Source organism: Salmo trutta, chromosome 24 (assembly GCF_901001165.1).
Source record: "Salmo trutta chromosome 24, fSalTru1.1, whole genome shotgun sequence".
In the NCBI taxonomy this organism is placed as follows: Eukaryota; Metazoa; Chordata; class Actinopteri; order Salmoniformes; family Salmonidae; genus Salmo; species Salmo trutta.
In genome coordinates, this window is record NC_042980.1 from 29,460,743 (window position 1) to 29,482,548 (window position 21,806).

General features: G+C 46.6%; 1 protein-coding gene across 8 annotated transcripts in view; it reads right to left on the reverse strand.

The window, feature by feature from the left end:
* LOC115161062 (LIM and senescent cell antigen-like-containing domain protein 1) overlaps positions 1-21,806 on the reverse strand; it is a 39,329-nt gene that overhangs the window by 13,372 nt on the left and 4,151 nt on the right. For 2 of the 8 annotated variants that reach the window (XM_029711770.1, XM_029711768.1), the window contains exons 2-3: positions 1,632-1,791; positions 252-318 (exon numbers count right to left, since the gene is read on the reverse strand). In XM_029711770.1, the coding sequence (XP_029567630.1) occupies positions 252-318; positions 1,632-1,791 (227 nt within the window). Of the gene's footprint in view, positions 1-251; positions 319-1,631; positions 1,792-8,378; positions 8,821-18,838; positions 19,319-19,856; positions 20,398-21,441; positions 21,512-21,806 lie in introns of those variants that run through there. The other 6 variants (XM_029711766.1, XM_029711767.1, XM_029711772.1 and 3 more) reach the window with 6 other exon arrangements.

The window sequence follows — 21,806 nt, forward strand, 5'->3', positions numbered from 1 at the left end:
TTCAAAAACAAGGACATTTCTAAGTGACCTCAAACTTTTGAACGGTAGTATATATATATATATATATATATATATATATATATATATATATATATATATATATATATATATATTATTTTGTTTAATTCACGCCTGCACCGTTGGAGCTTAAGAATTTCACTCTACACTGCAACTACATCTGCAACCCTGTGCATGTGACTACATTAAAATCTAATCTAATGCTGCTGTGTAGGTGCAGTTCCTGTACTCACCACATTGGTGGCAGCAGGGAGCAAACAACATCTGGAAGTCGTGCTCGCAGTACTTCCTGCCCTCAAACTGCAGGAAAAAAAGTTAGTTTCAATATAGTTTAGGTGTAGTCTGGATGGGCTGCCGGGAAGGCAACTGTTGTCTTACAGTCAGAAAATACATGATGATCTTATTTTATTAGTTACAGTCTATGTGCTTCTGGATCAATCAATACAGAACATAAGCATCAGAACCAGTCATTGATTAGAACGGTAGTCATAGATACACCTGTGCCTCTACAGATCTGTCTGTGGCTTTGATCTCCCTTTCAGAGAAGAGCTCTGGGATCCCTAGGGTCAGCTGGATGTGTCTAACCTCCTGTCTATTCTGCTGGCCACTGACCAGCCAGACAAGCCTCTAATGGGCCAGTAATGCATTGGGCGGAGTGCTGTGAGTTTGGGAGTCGATCCAGCTAATACACTATACGTAATATTGAATTTGTGACAGGAGGGAGGCTAATGCAATAATTGTCTCTAAGACAAGGGGCTTAGGGTTTATTTCAGGCTGGACAATGTATAGGATGAGATGGGTGAGAGGGAACAGAGAGGGTATGATGGTGAGAGGGAACAGAGAGGATATGATGGTGAGAGGGAACAGAGAGGATATGATGGTGAGAGGGAACAGAGAGGGTATGATGGTGAGAGGGAACAGAGAGGGTATGATGGTGAGAGGGAACAGAGAGGGTATGATGGTGAGAGGGAACAGAGAGGGTATGATGGTGAGAGGAAGAGAAGACAGAGAGGATATGATGGTGAGAGGAAGAGAAGACAGAGAGGATATGATGGTGAGAGGGAACAGAGAGGGTATGATGGTGAGAGGGAACAGAGAGGGTATGATGGTGAGAGGGAACAGAGAGGGTATGATGGTGAGAGGGAACAGAGAGGATATGATGGTGAGAGGGAACAGAGAGGGTATGATGGTGAGAGGGAACAGAGAGGGTATGATGGTGAGAGGGAACAGAGAGGGTATGATGGTGAGAGGGAATGATGGTGAGAGGGAACAGAGAGGGAATGATGGTGAGAGGGAACAGAGAGGGTATGATGGTGAGAGGGAACAGAGAGGGTATGATGGTGAGAGGGAATGATGGTGAGAGGGAACAGAGAGGGTATGATGGTGAGAGGGAACAGAGAGGATATGATGGTGAGAGGGAACAGAGAGGGTATGATGGTGAGAGGGAACAGAGAGGGTATGATGGTGAGAGGGAACAGAGAGGGTATGATGGTGAGAGGAAGAGAAGACAGAGAGGATATGATGGTGAGAGGGAACAGAGAGGGTATGATGGTGAGAGGAAGAGAAGACAGAGAGGATATGATGGTGACAGCGGTAACGTAAGAGAATGTCACCTCATAGAAGAGACCTTCGGGGAACTGTTGGAAGCACTGAGCACAGACGAAGCACCCCTCATGGTACAGCTCCCCGTTACTGTTGACGATCTTCTCCGCCGGGGCAAAGCCACTCTTACAGCGCTCACACATCGCATTGGCCAGGGCATTGGCCATGTTGCTGAGAGGAGAGAGAGAGAAAGGGGGCGAGAGTTATCTTGAGTATCCCTTTTCTCTTTTCTAAAAAAGGGAAAGAACAGGTAATTGAGTAACGTCACAATGTAGAACCCTCTTGGCAAGGTTTTATCAGCAGCCACACCACGGCTGAAGCACCCATCATACAGAAAGAATAGTTTCTCTCTGACACAACACACCCAGCTGGAGGCTGTATTCAGGGTTTGGATATCAGGGTGGGGGGAAATGAGTGAGCTGAGATCACACACATTCCCTCACACACACATATGGATTCTCAGGTCAGTTCCCACAGTAACCTCTGGTGTTTGTTGGTCTGTCTCTGCACACCATCGCTTCAGGCGGAGAAGGAAAGACAATCTAGATGCTGTGTTTTGAGAAACAGGGAGAAGCGCCCTCCCATCTGTCCTGAATTAACACATACTGTATCAACAGAGATGCACGCTGTACAGCCACAGCACTGACTGAGTGACTGAGTGAGTGTATAGCCCAATCAGAGCCAATATTGCACAAACCCTGCCAAGGAACACCAGGTTCAAAAACGGTTTAAATTGGAACTTGCAGCCATAGTGAAGGGTATGTGAGAGACTCTGTGTACAGAGTGTGTGTAGGGAGGAGAGAGGAGAGAATTAGTTCAAATAAGGGCATCTCTCCCCATCTCAGAGCTACAGGGCAGCCTGCTACTCCTGGTCCCACACAAACTCAAGTCCACGTTCACATCACCAGACTGAATGGGTAACAGAGGGGTTTTTCAATGACAGCCAGGGAGTTGTCTCTCCAAACAGCCTGTTGTTATTAGTCAGACTTAACAACATGAAAGGAGAGAGAGTGGGGCAGGAGGTGGAGTAGGGAGGGAGGGAGGGAGGGAGGGAGAGAGGGAGAGAGGGAGAGAGGGAGGGGCAGGAGGGAGGGAGTGAGGGAGAGAGGGGCAGGAGGTGGAGGGAGGGAGGGAGGGAGGGAGGGAGGGAGAGAGAGAGGCCCAGAGGGAGGGAGGGAGGGATGTAGGGAGGGAGGGAGAGAGAGGCAGGAGGTGGAGGAGGGAGGGAGGGAGGGGCAGGAGGTGGAGGGAGGGAGGGAGAGAGGGGCAGGAGGTGGAGGAGGGAGGGAGGGAGGGGCAGGAGGTGGAGGAGGGAGGGATGGAGGGAGGGAGAGAGGGGCAGGAGGTGGAGGAGGGAGGGAGGGAGGGGCAGGAGGTGGAGGCAGGAGGTGGAGGAGGGAGTGAGGGAGGGAGGGGCAGGAGGTGGAGGGAGGGAGGGAGGGAGGGGGGAGGGGCAGGAGGTGGAGGAGGGAGCGAGGGGGGAGGGGCAGGAGGTGGAGTAGGGAGGGAGGGAGGGAGGGGCAGGAGGTGGAGTAGGGAGGGAGGGAGGGAGGGGCAGGAGGTGGAGTAGGGAGGGAGGGAGGGAGGGGTAGGAGGTGGAGTAGGGAGGGAGGGAGGGGCAGGAGGTGGAGGAGGGAGGGAGGGAGGGCTGCTTTGTTTAAAAGGTCAGAATTCCAATGTGTGTCCAGGAGAAACACATGCTCACACATGAACGCAAACTCACACACTACATGACCAAAAGTATGTGGACACCTGCTCGTCAAACGTCTCATTCCAAAATCATGTGCATTAATATGGAGTTGCACCCCCCCCTCCCCCCTTTGCTGCTATAACAACCTCCACTCTTCAAGGAAGGCTTCCCACTACAGTTCAAGTCGGAAGTTTACTTACACTTAGGTTGGAATCATTTAAAACTCGTTTTTCAACCACTCCACAAATTTCTTGTTAACAAACTATAGTTTTGGCAAGTCGGTTAGGACATCTACTTTGTGCATGACACAAGCAATTTTTCCAACAATTGTTTACAGACAGATTATTTCACTTATAATTCACTGTATCACAATTCCAGTGGGTCAGAAGTTAACATACACTAAGTTGACTGTGCCGTTAAACAGGTTGGAAAATTCCAGAAAAAAGCTTCTGATAGGCTAATTGACACCATTTGAGTCAATTGGAGGTGTACCTGTAGATGTATTTCAAGGCCTACCTTCAAACTCAGTGCCTCTTTGCTTGAAATCATGGGAAAAGCTAAAGAAATCAGCCAAGACCTCAGAAAAAAGTTGCAGACCTCCACAAGTCTGGTTCATCCTTGGGAGCAATTTCCAAACGCCTGAAGGTACCATGTTCATCTGTACAACAATAGTACGCAAGTATAAACACCATGGGACCAAGCAGCCATCATACCGCTCAGGAAGGAGATGCGTTCTGTCTCCTAGCGATAAATGTACTTTTGTGCGAAAGGTGCAAATCTATCCCAGAACAACAGTAAAGGACCTTGTGAAGATGCTGGAGGAAACAGGTACAAAAGTATCTATAGTAAAACGAGTCCTATATCAACATAACCTGAAAGGCTGCTCAGCAAAAAAAAGCCAGACTATGGTTTGCAACTGCACATGGGGACAAAGATCGTACTTTTTGGAGAAATGGCCTCTCGTCTGATGAAACAAAAATAGAATTGTTTGGCCATAATGACCATCGTTATCTTTGGAGGAAAAAGGGGGAGGCTTGCAAGCCGAAGAACACCATCCCAACCGTTGCAGGAGGGACTGGTGCACCTCACAAAATAGATGGCATCATAAGGAAAGGAAAATTAGGTGGATATATTGAAGCAACATCTCAAGACATCAGTCAGGAAGTTAAAGCTTGGTCGCAAATGGGTCTTCCAAACAGACAATGACCCCAAGCATATTTCCAAAGCCCAGACCTCAATCCTATAGAACATTTGTGGGCAGAACTGAAAAAGTGTGTGCAAGCAAGGAGGCCTACAAACCTGACTCAGTTACACCAGCTCTGTAAGGAGGAATGGGCCACAATTCACGCAGAACATTTGACCCAAGTTAAACAATTTAAAGGCAATGCTACCAAATACTAATTGAGAGTATGTAAACTTCTGACCCACTGGGAATGTGATGAAAGAAATAAAAGCTGAAATAAATCATTCTCTCTACTATTATTCTGACATTTCACATTCTTAAAATAAACTGGTGATCCTAACTGACCTAAGACAGGACATTTTTACTAGGATTAAATGTCAGGAATTGTGAAAAACTGAGTTTAAATGTATTTGGCTAAGGTGTATGCAAACTTCCGACTTCAACTGTAGATGTTGGAAAACTGCTGTGGGGACTTGCTTCCATTCAGCCACAATAGGTTGTGGGGTTGAGGTCAGGGCTCTGTGCAGGCCAGTCAAGTTCTTCCACACCAATCTCAACAAATAATTTCTGTATTGACCTTGCTTTGTACATGGGGGCATTATCATGCTGAAACAGGAAAGGGCCTTCCCCAAACGGTTGCCATAAAGTTGGAAGCACAGAATCATCTAGAATGTCATTGTATGCTGTAGCGTTAAGATTTCCCTTCACTGGAACCAAGGGGCCTAGCCCAAACTGTGAAAAACAACGCCAGACCATTATTTCTCCTCCAGCAAACTTTACAGTTGGCGCTATGCATTGGGGCAGGTAACCTTCTCCTGGCATCCGCCAAACCCAGATTCGTCCGTCGGACTGCCAGATGGTGAAGCGTGATTCATCACTCCAGAGAACACGTTTCCACTGCTCCAGAGTTTAATGGCGGCTAGCTTTACACCAATCCAGCCGATGCTTGGCGTTGCGCATGGTGATCTTAGGCTTGTGTGCGGCTTCTCGGGCCATGGAAACCCATTTCATGAAGCTCCCGACAAACAGTTCTTGTGCTAACAGTTCTTGTGCTAGTTCGGAACTCGGTAGTGAGTGTTGCAACCGAGGACAGACTATTTACATGCGCTACGCGATTCAGCACTCAGAGGTCCCGTTCTGTGAGCGTTGTGTGGCCTACCACTTTGCGGCTAGACGTTTCCTCTTCACAATAACAGCACTTACAGTTGACCGGGGCAGCATTAGCAGGGCAGAAATTTTGGAAAGGTTGCCACGTTGTTGGAAAGGTTAGGAACTTTGAAAGTCACTGAGCTCTTCAATACACCAGTCAGCAACGGGTGTGGCTGAAATAGCAGAATACACTCATTTTAAGGGGTGTCCACATACTTTTGTATGTGGATATAAATGCAACATGTAAAGTGGTGATCACCACATGTTTCATGAGCTGAAAAAACGATCCCAGAAATGTCTCTACCATAAGCCGACTCCAGAGAATTTGGCAGTACGTTCAACAGGCCTCACAACCGCAGACCACCTGTAACCACGCCAGCCCAGGACTTCCACCTCCGGCTTCTTCACCTGCGGGATCGTCTGAGACCAGCCAACCGGGTCAGCTTCTGCACAAACTGTCAGAAACCATCTCAGGGAAGCGCATCTGCGTGCTCGTTGTCCTCACCAGGGTCTTGACGTGACTGCAGTTCGGTGTCGTAACCAACTTCAGTGGGCAAATGCTCACCTTCTATGGCCACTGGCACACTGGAGAAGTGTGCTCTTCATGGATGAATCCTGGTTTCAACTGTACCGGGCAGATGGCAGACAGCGTGTAGGATGTTGTGTGGGCGAGTGGTTTGCTGATGTCAACATTATGAACAGAGTGCCCCATGGTGGTGGTGGGGTTATGGTATGGGCAGGCATAAACTACGGACAACAATTGCATTTTATCGATGTCAATTTGAATGCACACACATAACGTGACGAGATCTTGAGGCCCATTGTCGTGCCATTCATCCGCCGCCATCACCTCATGTTTCAGCATGATAATGCACGGCCCCATGTCACAAGGATCTGTACACAATTTCTGGCAGCTAAAAATGCCCCAGTTCTTCCATGACCTGCATACTCACCAGACATGTCACACATTGAGCATGTTTAGGATGCTCTGGATCGACATGTATGACAGCGTGTTCCAGTTCCCGCCAATATCCAGCAACTTCACACAGCCATCGAAGAGAAGTGGGCCTGATCAACTCTATGTGAAGGAGATATGTAGCACTGCATGAGGCAAATGGTGGTGACAACAGATACTGACTGGTTTTCTGATCCACGCCCCTACTTTTTTTTTTAAGGTATCTGTGACCAACAGATGCATATCTGTATACCCAGTCATGTGAAATCCATAGATTAGGGCCTAATGAATTTCAATTGACTGATTTCCTTATATGAACTGTAACTTTGAAATTGTTGTGTTTATATTTTTGTTCAGCGTATATATATGGCACTGCTCTCCCCTCAGAGAGAGAGACACCGGACCTTCTTTCTCTGAATCTTATGTCCCTCTTGTGTCTTTCTTCCTACCGCTCTCATCATATAGTAACTGTATGTCCTACAGCAGGATCAACACTACAGTAACTCACTACATTCCAGAGCACACAGAACGTATTGACACAAGATGTGGAATCAATGCAGAGGTTCAGTCAAGCTATTCTACAGCTATCATCACACTGTCTGATGTAATGTATGAACGTATGGGGGCCATATTGTCAGGACCCTGGTGTGACATCAGAGAGAAGGAAGGACTCAGACGCCCTGTTCTGGCCCTGCAGGAAGGAAGTGACAAAAGCCTCAAGCATTTCCCCCATAGACAGAACGACTATTAAGTCAGTGCTGAACTACTTGGTAAATACTTCTTGATACTAACTTAGTGAGTTTGTATCACAGGGAGACAGAGCGGTATCTCCCCCCCCCCCAACTGTCTCTAGTGCTCATGTTTAGAAAATGACCAGGTTGTCATCACACATCAGAGCTTCTGTTTTATTAACCATACTAGAGTATTAATGGCTATTCTGTCCCAGTGGTTGAAAGATACTCTATGGTCTGTGCTGGAGTATCTGAGGCATCTAAGGATCGGACTTAGCCTCCCCGAATAAGTCAAAGCGTCGAACTGTGACCCTCACTTCCTTATAGACTTGCTAATGATTAGCATTCCAGACATATTCACTGACTTAAGCTTGTTTGAAATGTGAAACATTCACTGATAATATATTTTTAATGCTGACAACTTTGTCCCCAATGGCCAACATTATCTGAGTAACCCCCATTCTCACTATTCACAGGGGCACAACATAAAAAAGCTCACATATATTTAGCCTGCCCTCATCCCCTAGATACCTTCCTTTCACACACACAGACGAATGCACACACACACAGACGAATGCACACACACACTGACACATAGTTCTCATGCCTGCCGGCATATTTCACTTTGCATAACAAACTCCCCCAACATTAAAATAGCACAGGGTCTCTGAGCCACTGTCCACTACGTCACCATGGTACCATGACCTAGAGCATGAAACCCGCCAACTGTGTGTTCGTCAAATAACACTTTATAGAATTCAGATCATCAAACTGTTCCTTAGACTGCTATAATACCAGAATTATTCACATCCTAATACCAGAATTCTTCTCATTCCTAACATTTCCAATACGCTTTTACAAACAAAGGTCAACGACAGTTAATTGTGATAACCTTAAACAATAAATCAACTGAGTGGGTTTAATCCCAAAATAATGTACACTAGTCAGATGTTATCACTGAATCACTTAGGTGACTTCAGAGATCCACTCCATCCTGTTACACACACCTCCTCCCCAGTATGTAACATGTATCCTGGCTCCAGGACTTACAAGCGTGCGTAGAAGTCACAGAACTCCTTGTAGACTTTGACATCGCTTCGTCTCCTCTGAGACTTGGAGACAGGCAGCTCTGCCTCCCCACTGATGGCATGACGATGACCGTTAACAGTGTGGGGTTCAGGGTCAGGGGCCGCCCCATTCTCCGGGATGGTGGGTGGCAGCGGCCGACTCTGGACCTGAACCTCCATAGGACACGACTCGGTAGTCCAAATACTAGTTAGTACACGCTCCCAGTCCAAGACACCCTGCCCCAGGCCTATTCTTCAAATACAGGCTCTTTCCCAAACACTCAGTCCCAGAACAATCCAATCCAAAGGGCAGGATTACTAATCCAGAGAGATGGTCTGAGTAGCACTGAGACTGACTGACCTGACTTCACACAGATCCCTGATCTACCTCCCTCCGTCTCTCTCATTCCCTTTCACCCTCCCTCAACTCTCTCACACACCCTGTCTCTAGACGCTCTCTCTCTTGCCCTACCTCTCCGTGTCACCCTCCCTCCCTCCATTAAGGGGTGTATCTTTCAGACTAAGAGCCCACCCAGCCAGTGGACTAGAGCAGACAGAGGTGACTGGACACACCCACACAGTGAAAGGGAGGCTTCACGGGGAGCCTGTCAGCTCTATCTAAAAGGGGCAGAGTATGAGTTGATGTATGAATGTATATTATTAAGTGTTTATCCTTTATTCCACTGGTCAGTAGCTAAATTGGTATCATAATCCATATTTCATCAACATACAGTTATATGCATACTTTCATCATTACATACTGATCTGTTCTTAAATATGAATGAATGGGAGTTATGTTATTATCTTGTGTATTCATTTGTTCTCTCCCTGTTCCCTCTCTTTCCTCCCTGGATCCCTGATCACAGGTGATGAGTTGAACCTGTGACCGAGGGGAAGTATATATATATTATAGGGTGCTATGGGGTGGAGCTTCAGGTCTCCTGGGTTCACATAGTACTTATTGCCACCAGAACAATGTGTGTTATTTTCAGCCTGAGGGCCATGGATTTGTAATAAATATTTCTCAACGTTCGCATGAGACAACGTGGTCCTCCAATTCCTTACATTGACACGGTCCACGCAACGGCTGGTTGTAACACACACATTCTCTCTGTACATTGTCACCTATAGAGATAGGTTGTGATTTCCCAGTTCCAGGTTGTGTTTTCACAGTTCCAGGAGAGATACAGATGGTTTGGCTCACCACATGGATCTGAGTCAGAAACACTACAGGCTGAGTTGAGCAACTCAGTGTTTTGCTCAAGGGAGCTTAAGGAATGAAAAATGAACTGCCATATGAAAACATTATGAACAGATAAAAGTAATCTCTGCCATTTCTAATCTAGTGAATAAACACTTACAAAAATGTAAACAAAAGTATTATCATTATTATTGTTATTATGATTATTATTATTATTATCTGCTCTATGCCATCAGAGTGATTAATCGTTGTTTATGTGGCTAAATTCATCACATCTTACAGCTCTGACTGCCCCTCCTTAAATGAATGACACTCCTACACCACCAAAAGGTCAGGAGAATAAATCTACTGGAGACACATCCTCTGTAAGAAAAACTATTTGTCCAGCTGAGAACCTCTTCAATTACTTTAAAACCATGGCAGTGTCCCAGCTCCAAATCTCAGTGCTGTGTGTAGTAAGCCTGTGTCGCTCTAGCATGGAGCACTGTGGACATGTGTCTCTCCACAGAGTGTCAGACCATAAACCAGGAGGGCAGAGGCATTCCTCTCTGCTATTCCAATCTTCTGCGTGTTTCCATTATTCTACAAATAGATGCCCGGGAAAGTCTCATCCCCAAACCAGGTTCTGGCAGCTGACGCCAGCCCCAGTGTATGTGTGGGGCAGGCTTTACCCTTCTTCCTGTCGCTGGTGAGAGCGGCTGCTGTGTGACTTACTGCAAGATGGTTCAGACTCATACACAACATGGGTCCTTCTATTCTCACCACTGATCCAGATAAAGAATGGATTCAAATGGTCATAGGAAACAGACTGGGAACTACTGGTGTTGACTGACAGGACAATGGGACAGAGGGCGGGACCAAAACAGGAAACACTAAGCTGCCACCCTGATTACAGCATACGGATTATACTGAGGAGAGGAGTAGAGAGGAGTGTTTCCATGTGGTCATGTCTCTGTCGTTCAGGCCCAAGCCTATTCCTGACTACACAGTTTACATTCCACAACAACTGGTGAAGCATCTCTCTCTCTGACTTTTTCTGAGGGAGGGAGAGACAGAAAGATGGCGAGAGAAAAATGAGAGAGAGAAAGCCTCCAGCGGGCCAAATCACTGCATTTCCCATGAAGCCCATATGAGCAACATGGAGGAGCCGGGAGCCCAAATGGAGGTTTATTATTAGAGAGAGAGGTTGCTATGAGTTGCACGGGGGTGCATGGGGGTTGTGATCGTAGATTCTGCCAGATCCACTCTACTAAAGCTGTTCACAGGCTGTAGATCCTGTCAGAACTGGAGCTTAGATTTACATGATATCTCTCTCACTGTGTATATCAGTGTGTGTGTGTGTGCGCCAGTGGAGGCTGCTGAGGGGAGGAAGGATCATTATGTCTGGAACAGAGTAAATGGAATGGCATCGAACACATGGAAACCATTGATACCATTCCACTAATTCCATTCCAGTCATTACCACAAGCACGTCTTCCCCAATTAAGGTGCCACCATCCTCCTGTGGTGTGCGCGTGCAGGGCCTGTAGTACAGCCTGTTCTGAGGCAATAGGGGAGAGTAAACAAATACAGCATCTGACTGACACACATCCAGACTGGGAGAGTGTGTGTGAGTGTTAATGTGTAAGTGAGCCAAGATGTCTGCGAATGTATAAATGTCTGTGTGTTCACTTGATATCAGTGTGTGTGTGGCCTCACCAGTAGTTCTAATTAATGAGGCCACCCAGAGGGGCTAGGGCCTAAAAATGTCCTCAGCAACTGTCACCAGCAGACAGCGTGGCTCTGGAGTGCATTCTCTGCATTGGGACATGGCTTTGCAGGACTCTAAAGAGATGCCATGGTAACAGAATGATGATGAGACTCCAATTCTTCACTTTAAAAGGTATTCCAAACAAAAACCAATGATTGCAAAGTTTAAAAAAACATACAACTCTATGCACCAGGACTAGTTTCAAAAATGTCCACTGAAAATTTCACAAAACATATATACTTGAAGGACAGTGTCTAACCATCTAACAAACCAACTAAATGTCCTGAATCCTAACCTGAGATCCATGCACATTACTTGAGTATCTGAGAGAAACCCTGCCACCTGGGGGTCTGCAGTACACAGAGAAACCCTGCCACCTGGGGGTCTGACGTACAGAGAGAAACCCTGCCACCTGGGGGTCTGAAGTACACAGAGAAACCCTGCCACCTGGGGGTCTGCAGTACAGAGAGAAACCCTGCCATCTGGGGGTCTGAAGTACAGAGAGAAACCCTGCCACCTGGGGGTCTGAAGTACAGAGAGAAACCCTGCCACCTGGGGGTCTGAAGTACAGAGAGAAACCCTGCCACCTGGGGGTCTGAAGTACAGAGAGAGAAACCCTGCCACCTGGGGGTCTGCAGTACAGAGAGAAACCCTGCCACCTGGGGGTCTGCAGTACAGAGAAAAACCCTGCCACCTGGGGGTCTGAAGTACACAGAGAAACCCTGCCACCTGGGGGTCTGGAGTACAGAGAGAAACCCTGCCACCTGGGGGTCTGAAGTACAGAGAGAAACCCTGCCACCTGGGGGTCTGAAGCACACAAAGAAACCCTGCCACCTGGGGGTCTGGAGTACAGAGAGAAACCCTGCCACCTGGGGCTCTGCAGTACAGAGAGAAACCCTGCCACCTTGGGCTCTGAAGTACAGAGAAACCCTGCCACCTGGGGGTCTGGAGTAGAGAGAAACCCTGCCGCCTGGGGGTCTGGAGTAGAGAGAAACCCTGCCGCCTGGGGGTCTGCAGTACACAGAGAAACCCTGCCACCTGGGGGTCTGAAGTACAGAGAGAAACCCTGCCACCTGGGGGTCTGAAGTACAGAGAGAAACCCTGCCACCTGGGGGTCTGAAGTACAGAGAGAAACCCTGCCACCTGGGGGTCTGAAGTACAGAGAGAAACCCTGCCACCTGGGGGTCTGAAGTACAGAGAGAAACCCTGCCACCTGGGGGTCTGAAGTACAGAGAGAAACCCTGCCACCTGGGGGTCTGCAGTACAGAGAGAAACCCTGCCACCTGGGGGTCTGAAGTACAGAGAGAAACCCTGCCACCTGGGGGTCTGAAGTACAGAGAGAAACCCTGCCACCTGGGGGTCTGAAGTACAGAGAGAAACCCTTCCGCCTGGGGGTCTGAAGTACAGAGAGAAACCCTGCCACCTGGGGGTCTGAAGTACAGAGAGAAACCCTGCCACCTGGGGGTCTGAAGTACAGAGAAACCCTGCCACCTGGGGGTCTGAAGTACAGAGAGAAACCCTGCCACCCGGGGGTCTGGAGTACAGAGAGAAACCCTGCCACCTGGGGGTCTGAAGTACAGAGAGAAACCCTTCCGCCTGGGGGTCTGGAGTACAGAGAGAAACCCTGCCACCTGGGGGTCTGAAGTACAGAGAGAAACCCTGCCACCTGGGTGTCTGGAGTACAGAGAGAAACCCTGCCACCTGGGGTCTGAAGTACAGAGAGAAACCCTGCCACCTGGGGTCTGAAGTACAGAGAGAAACCCTGCCACCTGGGGTCTGAAGTACAGAGAGAAACCCTGCCACCTGGGGGTCTGGAGTACAGAGAGAAACCCTGCCACCTGGGGATCTGAAGTACAGAGAGAAACCCTGCCACCTGGGGGTCTGAAGTACAGAGAGAAACCCTGCCACCTGGGGGTCTGAAGTACAGAGAGAAACCCTGCCACCTGGGGGTCTGAAGTACACAGAGAAACCCTGCCACCTGGGGGTCTGAAGTACACAGAGAAACCCTGCCACCTGGGGGTCTGAAGTACACAGAGAAACCCTGCCACCTGGGGGTCTGAAGTACACAGAGAAACCCTGCCACCTGGGGGTCTGAAGTACAGAGAGAAACCCTGCCACCTGGGGGTCTGAAGTACAGAGAGAAACCCTGCCACCTGGGGGTCTGCAGTACAGAGAGAAACCCTGCCACCTGGGGGTCTGAAGTACAGAGAAACCCTGCCACCTGGGGGTCTGAAGTACAGAGAAACCCTGCCACCTGGGGGTCTGAAGTACAGAGAAACCCTGCCACCTGGGGGTCTGAAGTACAGAGAGAAACCCTGCCACCTAGGGGTCTGCAGTACAGAGAGAAACCCTGCCACCTGGGGGTCTGAAGTACAGAGAGAAACCCTGCCACCTGGGGGTCTGAAGTACAGAGAGAAACCCTGCCACCTGGGGGTCTGAAGTACAGAGAGAAACCCTGCCACCTGGGGGTCTGCAGTACAGAGAGGTGACAAGAAACATTACAGGATGCAGGAGTTTAGACTGCACTGTGAGAAAATGCATCTTGTTATGATGATGATGATGATGATGATGATGATGATGAGAAAAGCAGCTTTGGATGCGTTTAACATCAATACAGAGAATATACAATAATACAACCATCTGATAATGCCAAAGGAAGACTTTGCTGTGACCGAATAGGGACCGTCTGATCTTAAAGCCAATAAATATTTCTCCTCTGGGCTATATAAACTAACCCAGGCTGTGGATACATGATGAACAACAGTTTAGACAGAGGCTTAGTTAGGTATTACAAACAGTCTCTCTAGGGTTAGTTTGTCAAGTTCTAGAGTAAATACTCTGATTGCCAACGTAACACAGGATCACACAGCACTGGTAGGATGAAAAGGAACTGCATTATTTTACAGATGTGTTGTCAGACAGGCATGGTATTACGAAGTCGCACCGAATAGCAGTATAAATCACTATGGTGATGGTATTTCCTGTTGGTGAGAAATTGGTGCAACAGCACAGCTGCAAGGTCTCATTGCTCAACCAGAATACTCCACACCTGAGTCAGGGCCAGAGACAGGGTTTTGCCATACTGTTACGAATACAAGTATCCTGTGTATGTATCCGGTGTGTTTCTTCTCTCTCCTTCTCCCCTCACAGGTGACAATCATCACTCCCCAATCAGTCATCAACCAGTCCCCAATCAGAAGACACCTGCTCCCCTTTCCTCACCCAATCACAGCCCCTTTCCCTTGGTTTAAAAACCCAGTCAGTTGTTTTCTGATCAATTTTTTCTCTCTCTCTCTCTCTCTACCTCTCTACTGCATGTCACATTTGTCCGGTAATCCTGTGAGTTTTGTTGTTTGGTGGGAAAAGGGGGTACCAAGACAAGTCGCCCATGGGCATACATTACCCGTAGGAATACTGTGTCTAAGTACCCTAGTTAGAAATGGGCGGACCACCCTCTGTATTTTTGGTTAGTTAGCTAACTGTTCTTGAAATAGGCTAGTCTAGCTTAGGGGTGTTTTTGGCTTATTGTTTCTTTGCTTGGGTCCAGCTCAGCCCCTTTTCTCACACCCCATTACCGTGTGTTTACAAATAAACCTTTAGTGTTTGACAGTAGATTTCAGTTGTCTATGGTTTTTGTTCTCACTGTTACTTGTCACGATTATAATTTGCATGATTTATGTTACGGTCTCGTTGCCAACCCCCCCTAGACTGCAGGGCGAAAGGGGTTCGTAACACATACAAACACACTCCCTGGCAACACCAGGCCTTCCCAAACTACCCCAGCCACAGATCTCCCAAGGCCCCCTATAAACTCCAAATCTCTCCCCAGTCGGCCCAGGCCACCTTACAAACCCGGCTCCCCAGGAATCCTCTAAGAGTCTTCCAGGATAATTATTTCTAAAACCAAAAGGTATTGTTTAGTTGTGATAGCCATACTGTAACACAACTGTAACTGTGTACTTTGCCCTCTCTGCCAGAGGCGAACGTTGAGTTTGATAGGTATGTATCCTAGACAAAGCTGAGGCGGTTATGTCTCAGCGAGGGCTCCCTACACAGATGAGACTGGAGCTACAGGCTAAGGCTGCTAGCACTAAGGACAATGATAACCAAACAAACCCCTCTCTTCCCCTGGCTGTGTCAACAGTAGCCATGGTAGGGGAGAGTGGGGTAAGTTGAGCAATATTTTTTACATTCAGCATCATTTCATCGAGAAATATAGTATTCTTTCTAACAAAGATATCTACAGATAGTTCAGGATGTAGTGTATCCATGGAAATAATCACAATTCATGTAAACATTACTGTTCTAAAAACACAGCTTGTCCAAAAAAAAAAGTGGTCTCTTGGCACAACTTACCCCGGGTATGGGGTACGTTAAGCCGCCTACATATTTCTGTACTGAATTACAGTTGAAGTCGGAAGTTTACATACACTTAGGTTAGAGTCATTAAAACTTGTTTTCAACCACTCCACAGATGTCTTGTTAACTAACTATAGTTTTGGCAAGTCGGTTAGGACATCTACTTTGTGCATGACACAAGTAATTTTTCCAACAATTTTTTACAGACTGATTATTTCACTGTATCACAATTCCAGTGGGTCAGAAGTTTACATACACTAAGTTGACTGTGCCGTTAAACAGCTTGGAAAATTCCTGAAAATAATGTCATGGCTTCACAAGCTTCTGATAGGCTAATTGACATCATTTGAGTCAGTTGGAGGTGTACCTGTGGATGTATTTCAAACCCTACCTTCAAACTCAGTGCCTCTTTGCTTGACATCATGGGAAAATCAAAAGAAATCAGCCAAGACCTCCATAAGTCTGGTTCATCCTTGGGAGCAATTTCCAAACGCCTGAAGGTACCACGTTCATCTGTACAAACAATAGTACGCAATTATAAACACCATGGGACCACGCAGCCGTCATACCGCTCAGGAAGGAGACGCGTTCTGTCTCCTAGAGATGAACGTACTTTGGTGCGAGAAGTGTAAATCAATCCCAGAACAACAGCAAAGGACCTTGTGAAGATACTTGAGTAAACAGGTAGAAAAGTATCTATATCCACAGTAAAACGAGCCCTATATCAACATAACCTGAAAGGCCGCTCAGCAAGGAAGAAGACACTGCTCCAAAACCGCCATAAAAAAGCCAAACTATGGTTTGCAACTGCACATGGGGACAAAGATCGTACTTTTTGGAGAAATGTCCTCTGATCTGACAAAACAAAAATAGGACTGTTTTGCCATAATGACCATCGTTATGTTTGGAGGATAAAGGAGGAGGCTTGCAAGCCAAAGAACACCATCCCAACTGTGAAGCACGGGGGTGGCAGCATCATGTTGTGGGGGTGCTTTGCTGCAGGAGGGACTGGTGCACTTCACAAAATAGATGGCATCATGAGGAAAGGAAAATTAGGTGGATATATTGAAGCAACATCTCAAGACATCAGTCAGGAAGTTAAAGCTTGGTCGCAAATGGGTGTTCCAAATGGACAATGACCCCAAGCATACTTCCAAAGTTGTGGCAAAATGGCTAAAGGACAACAAAGTCAAGGAGGAGTGGAGTGGCCATCACAAAGCCCTGACCTCAATCATATAGAATATTTGTGGGTAGAACTGAAAAAGCTTGTGCGAGCAAGGAGGCCAACACACCTGACTCAGTTACACCAGCTCTGTCAGGAGGAATGAGCCAAAATGCACCCAACTTATTGTGGGAAGATTGTAGAAGGCTACACGAAATGTTTGACCGAAGTAAAACAATTTAAAGGCAATGCTACCAAATACTAATTGAGTGTATGTAAACTTCTGACCCACTGTGAATGTAATGAAAGAAATAAAAGCTGAAATAAAACATTCTCTCTACTATTATTCGGACATTTCACATTCTTAAAATAAAGTGGTGATCCTAACTGACCTAAAACAGGGACTTTTTACTAGGATTAAATGTCAGGAATTGTGAAAAACTGAGTTTAAATGTATTTGACTAAGGTGTATGTAAACTTCCAACTTCAAGTGTATATATTACCACTACCTTTTTTTCTATCTTTATTTCCCAAACACAATTCAACATAATTGCTTTTTTGTCTTTTAATACATTTTAAAGCATCTTTTAACACAAGCTTAACGCCTAACAAACACTTTGTACTTTTTGAAACACTTTTAACTTAGGCCAGGCCCTGTTGTTACCTCATATCTCAGCGATAATTCCTTGCATTACACCTGGGAAGAAAACACATTTTCTCAACTTGCCATTAGCTCAACTTAGTCCGTCAAATGATGACCTCTTTATAAATAGTTGGTCAAATGATTAATTTGGTGGATGGTTTCCTAGAAACGAGTGCGGCTCAACTTACCCCACTCTCCCCTAATGGAGAAATATAAAGGCTGTATTGGCATTACATGCTACACAACAAGGGGACAACCTGTGGCTGTGCACCTCAAACCAACTGCACAGAAAAGTGGAAGAAAGTATAATGTAGTTGGTCTTTTTAGACATGTTAGTTATTTTTGTGCAAAGTGTACTGTATCTCACACATGAACCTCCCTGTTTTGCTTTTGTTCCCAACGTCCATAAAACCTCAGCCCTGCCCCTCTGCCCTACTGGCATAATTTCAGTGTTCCATTTCCTGCTGAGGGCTGAGCGAAAGGAGGAGGGAGGGTTTGGGAGGATGTGTGGCAGCCTGGGATGTGAACCGCGTGTTTGTGGGTCATATGTGAAGGACACATAGCAGGGACACACCACTACAACCAATGATGTCATAGCAGAGAGACCAGGTGACCTCATGTTCTGTTACTAGCTCAGTTCTGCTGACCAAGCACTTCAGTACATCATGTTTAGCAGTGAAGGCTGGTGTGTGTGTTTGTGATATGACACATGTCTGACCCTTGGGAGAAATGCAAACCTCTAATCACAGCAGGATCAGGGGCAAAGAAAGGGGGGGGGGGGTAGAGAGACAGGAGAGGGAAAAAAGTGTTATTGTCACATAGGTGCAGTGAAATTTGTTTTTTTACAGGGTCAGCCATAGTAGTATGGTGCCCCTGGACCAAATGATGGTTAAGTGCCTTGCTCAAGGGCAGATCGACAGATTTTTCGCCTTGTCGGCGCAAGTATTTGAACCAGTGACCTTTTGGTTACTGGCCCAACACTAACCCCTAGGCTACCTGCCGCTCTATGGGAAGGTAGAAGGCTGGAGAGAAAGAGAGAGAGAGAAAGAGAGCAGGAAGAGATTGATAGAGAGAATGGGGATGTTGTATTCCAAAGTTGGTACCTTGTTTTAAAAACAGCCTCTCTTTTGCCCTTTCAACATGCCTCCTCATGCCTATCGGTACTATCGGTAGGTATTGTTGGAACAGTGAGGACAGGGGTGTATTCATTAGTCTGATTCCATTGCAAAACGTTTTAGCTGTTGCAAAATGGTTTGCAATGGAAACCGTTAACTCTAGGAACCAAAAAGAAGCACAGAGCAAACGAAACAATACGGGGAGGGACTTACCTGAATTTGTCCAATAGAAACTTGTTTTCGTTGCAAATGTTTTAGGTTTGGAGTAAACGGTTTCCGCTGAAAAATGTGTTGCTGTTCTAAACCCCCCTCAGACAGGATCCGCACACAACCCATAACCAAAGATTACATACATGTTGTCTAAACATCAGACTGTTACCATGGTTACTCCATGAACATCAGTCTGAAATAAGTTGCTGTAAAAAAGACGCAATAGTCTCTATAAGACAGAATATGGAGAGTGGCCCCTTCACAGGCCTGGGATCTGGCGGTAGGAAGTGAAGATATAGAGTAACCACAGGAAAGTGTTGTTTACCCAACTTTTTACAGCGCCGGTAAGTTTTGTTGCTTGTTTTTTTCATCTCCTGATGCATTTCACGTGATTAACAATATGTGAACAATAGCCGAATGTAACCAAAAGTTGTCGACCAAAGCGTGTTCCCTCGCAATCAGCGTGAAGTGCTTGTGAAATCTGCCAGCTGATTGCGTGGGACAGCCTTTGGACTGTGCTTCGGTTAAACTCGGCCATTGTTGACTTATTGTCCAAGTCGCATGCGAATTACGTCAGCATTGTAAATACAAACCGACATACAGACCAGTGTACTGAAAGTTAGGTTAAAAACACTACTCTGTGGATATTTTGTCTGTGTACCTCGTACATATGGACAAAATCAGTGGACGACAGGTAAAGTAAGTTTATTCAACAGCCTGACTAGCGATGGAACTGTTCACAAAAAGTGAGCCTACATTCTAGAGACAAGAGTCTTACACTCTCGGATATCTTTGAGGCTAACATACACAGGCTTCACCTCAGTCATACTCACAGGCCACACAGACCAGGTTCTCTGCCTCTCTACAACACAAAGGACACCAACAGATGGTGACTCGTCAAATGTACCCAAGTATTAACCCTAACCATCCCCCACTACAGTACACTTTGCTGACCTGCTGCCTGTTTGCTCTGCAGTCTGGTCAAATAGAGAGAAATCAGAGCGAGAGAGAGGAGTCTCACCTGAGGCTGTTACTAGCTATGCTTCCATAGCTGTCAGGTCTCTCCTGTCTGCGTCTGTACAGGTCTGAGTTAGACAACTCCTTCAGCCGCAGAGAGTTCATCCCTCCTTCCTTCCTTCCCTCCCTCCCTCCGTCCGTCCGTCCGTCCACCGGGGCACGGATACAAACTCACAGTCAGTAATCCTCCTTGTGTGTGTGATCAGTAAGTTCCAAAGCTTGACAGGCCGACAACCAGCACTGACCCCCACCAGTCTCCTTTCCAAGCCCAGAACAGCAGCTCACACCTGGGAAGCCCTTGGCAGAACAGTCCCCTCGCTCTCCTGGAACAGCCGGCTACTACATTCCACACTCCCTCTATCTCTGACAAACACACACCTCCAGGCACACATCTAGAGGAATGACCAATCAGGGGTGTGGCTCTGATCCAACACACCTATCAGCTCCTCGCTCCGCCCACATTCTCAGCCTTAAGGCAGGTGCGTATTCATTTCGCCGATTCCGTTGCAAAGCGTTTCTTAAACTGAACAAAACGGGGAGGGACCTAACTGAACTTGTCCAATAGAAACTCACATTTTCGTGAGAGATCCCTTCCACTGATCAATCCAACATGACGGTTAGTTGATATTGATATGTTGTTGATAAGTTGTCTACAGTGCAGCCTCTCTATCTCCCTGTAGTCTCTCGCTCTGTCCCCAGTCTCTCTCTGTCTCTGCATCAGTCTGCCTAAGAGAGAGGTCTCTGTGATAGAAGGGGGCAGTGTGTTTCCTGCCCATTGTTCAGTTAATTGATAAAAGCATAAACAGTCAGTGGCCCCTTCACAGACCTGGGATCTGTAGTAAATACTAATAAATATCAGCAGAGGTGAACTAAACTGACAATATAAGTGTATTCCTAAGGACTATTACATAATAGAACTTCTCATCTCAGATTTCCTCAGGATACCAAACAGCGCCATTGGAGCCCCAAGTAATGAATCAATCCAACCTGTGTGTGTACTGTGTATTCAGCTTCCTCTGTATTCACACCCTCATAGCACACTACACTGAACTCTTCACACAGGGCAAACACACACACACACACACACACACACACACACACACACGGCCAGAGCCTTGCCCGAAGAGTTCAGAGTTTACATGGTCACTATGGTGTGGTGACAGAGTGATGGCTGCTCTGACCCCACAATAACACCTTTTCCTCTTCCTGTTTGGGACTTTAGTGTGTGTGTGTGTCCATTCATGTTACTGCATCTAATATCACAGTCCCTAACCCCACCCATATCAGACCAATGTCTATCTCTACACCAACATGAGAACAACCCAATCAAACACTTGCATTAGGGTAAGAGAGCCATACACGACCTGTAACATCACAGCAAATAAAGAGTTGTCACAAACAAACACAGAGAGAGGTGCAACGAGAGTTCTACACAGAGGACCAGAGACACAGGCAGGTCCTGGTGTAGCAGACTACAAGAGAGGCTAAAACATTTGACGGTATGGGTCTACAGCAACTAAACAATGACCCACACAGGGAAAACACAACTGTCCAAAATGAATATTGAAATGCCATAGTGGTATACTTGCCTTTTACTCAGTGTTGATGTGATTTGTGAGTCTGCCTTCAGCACATTATGACTAAATGCTTTAATTTGATATTGTTCCTCTTGCTCAGAGAATGTTATTGGCTAATACAATGAGAGAGGAAAGTGTGTGAGTGTGTGCATGCATGCGTGTAAAGAGAGAGATAGAACTATCTTTAGGACATGGTGTCACGCCCTGGCCATAGAGAGGTTTTTTATTCTCTATTTTGGGTAGGCCAGGGTGTGACTAGGGTGGGCATTCTATGTTCCTTTTTCTATGTTCTTTATTTTCTATGTTTTGGCCGGGTATGGTTCTCAATCAGGGACAGTTGTCTGTCGTTGTCTCTGATTGGGAACCATACTTAGGTA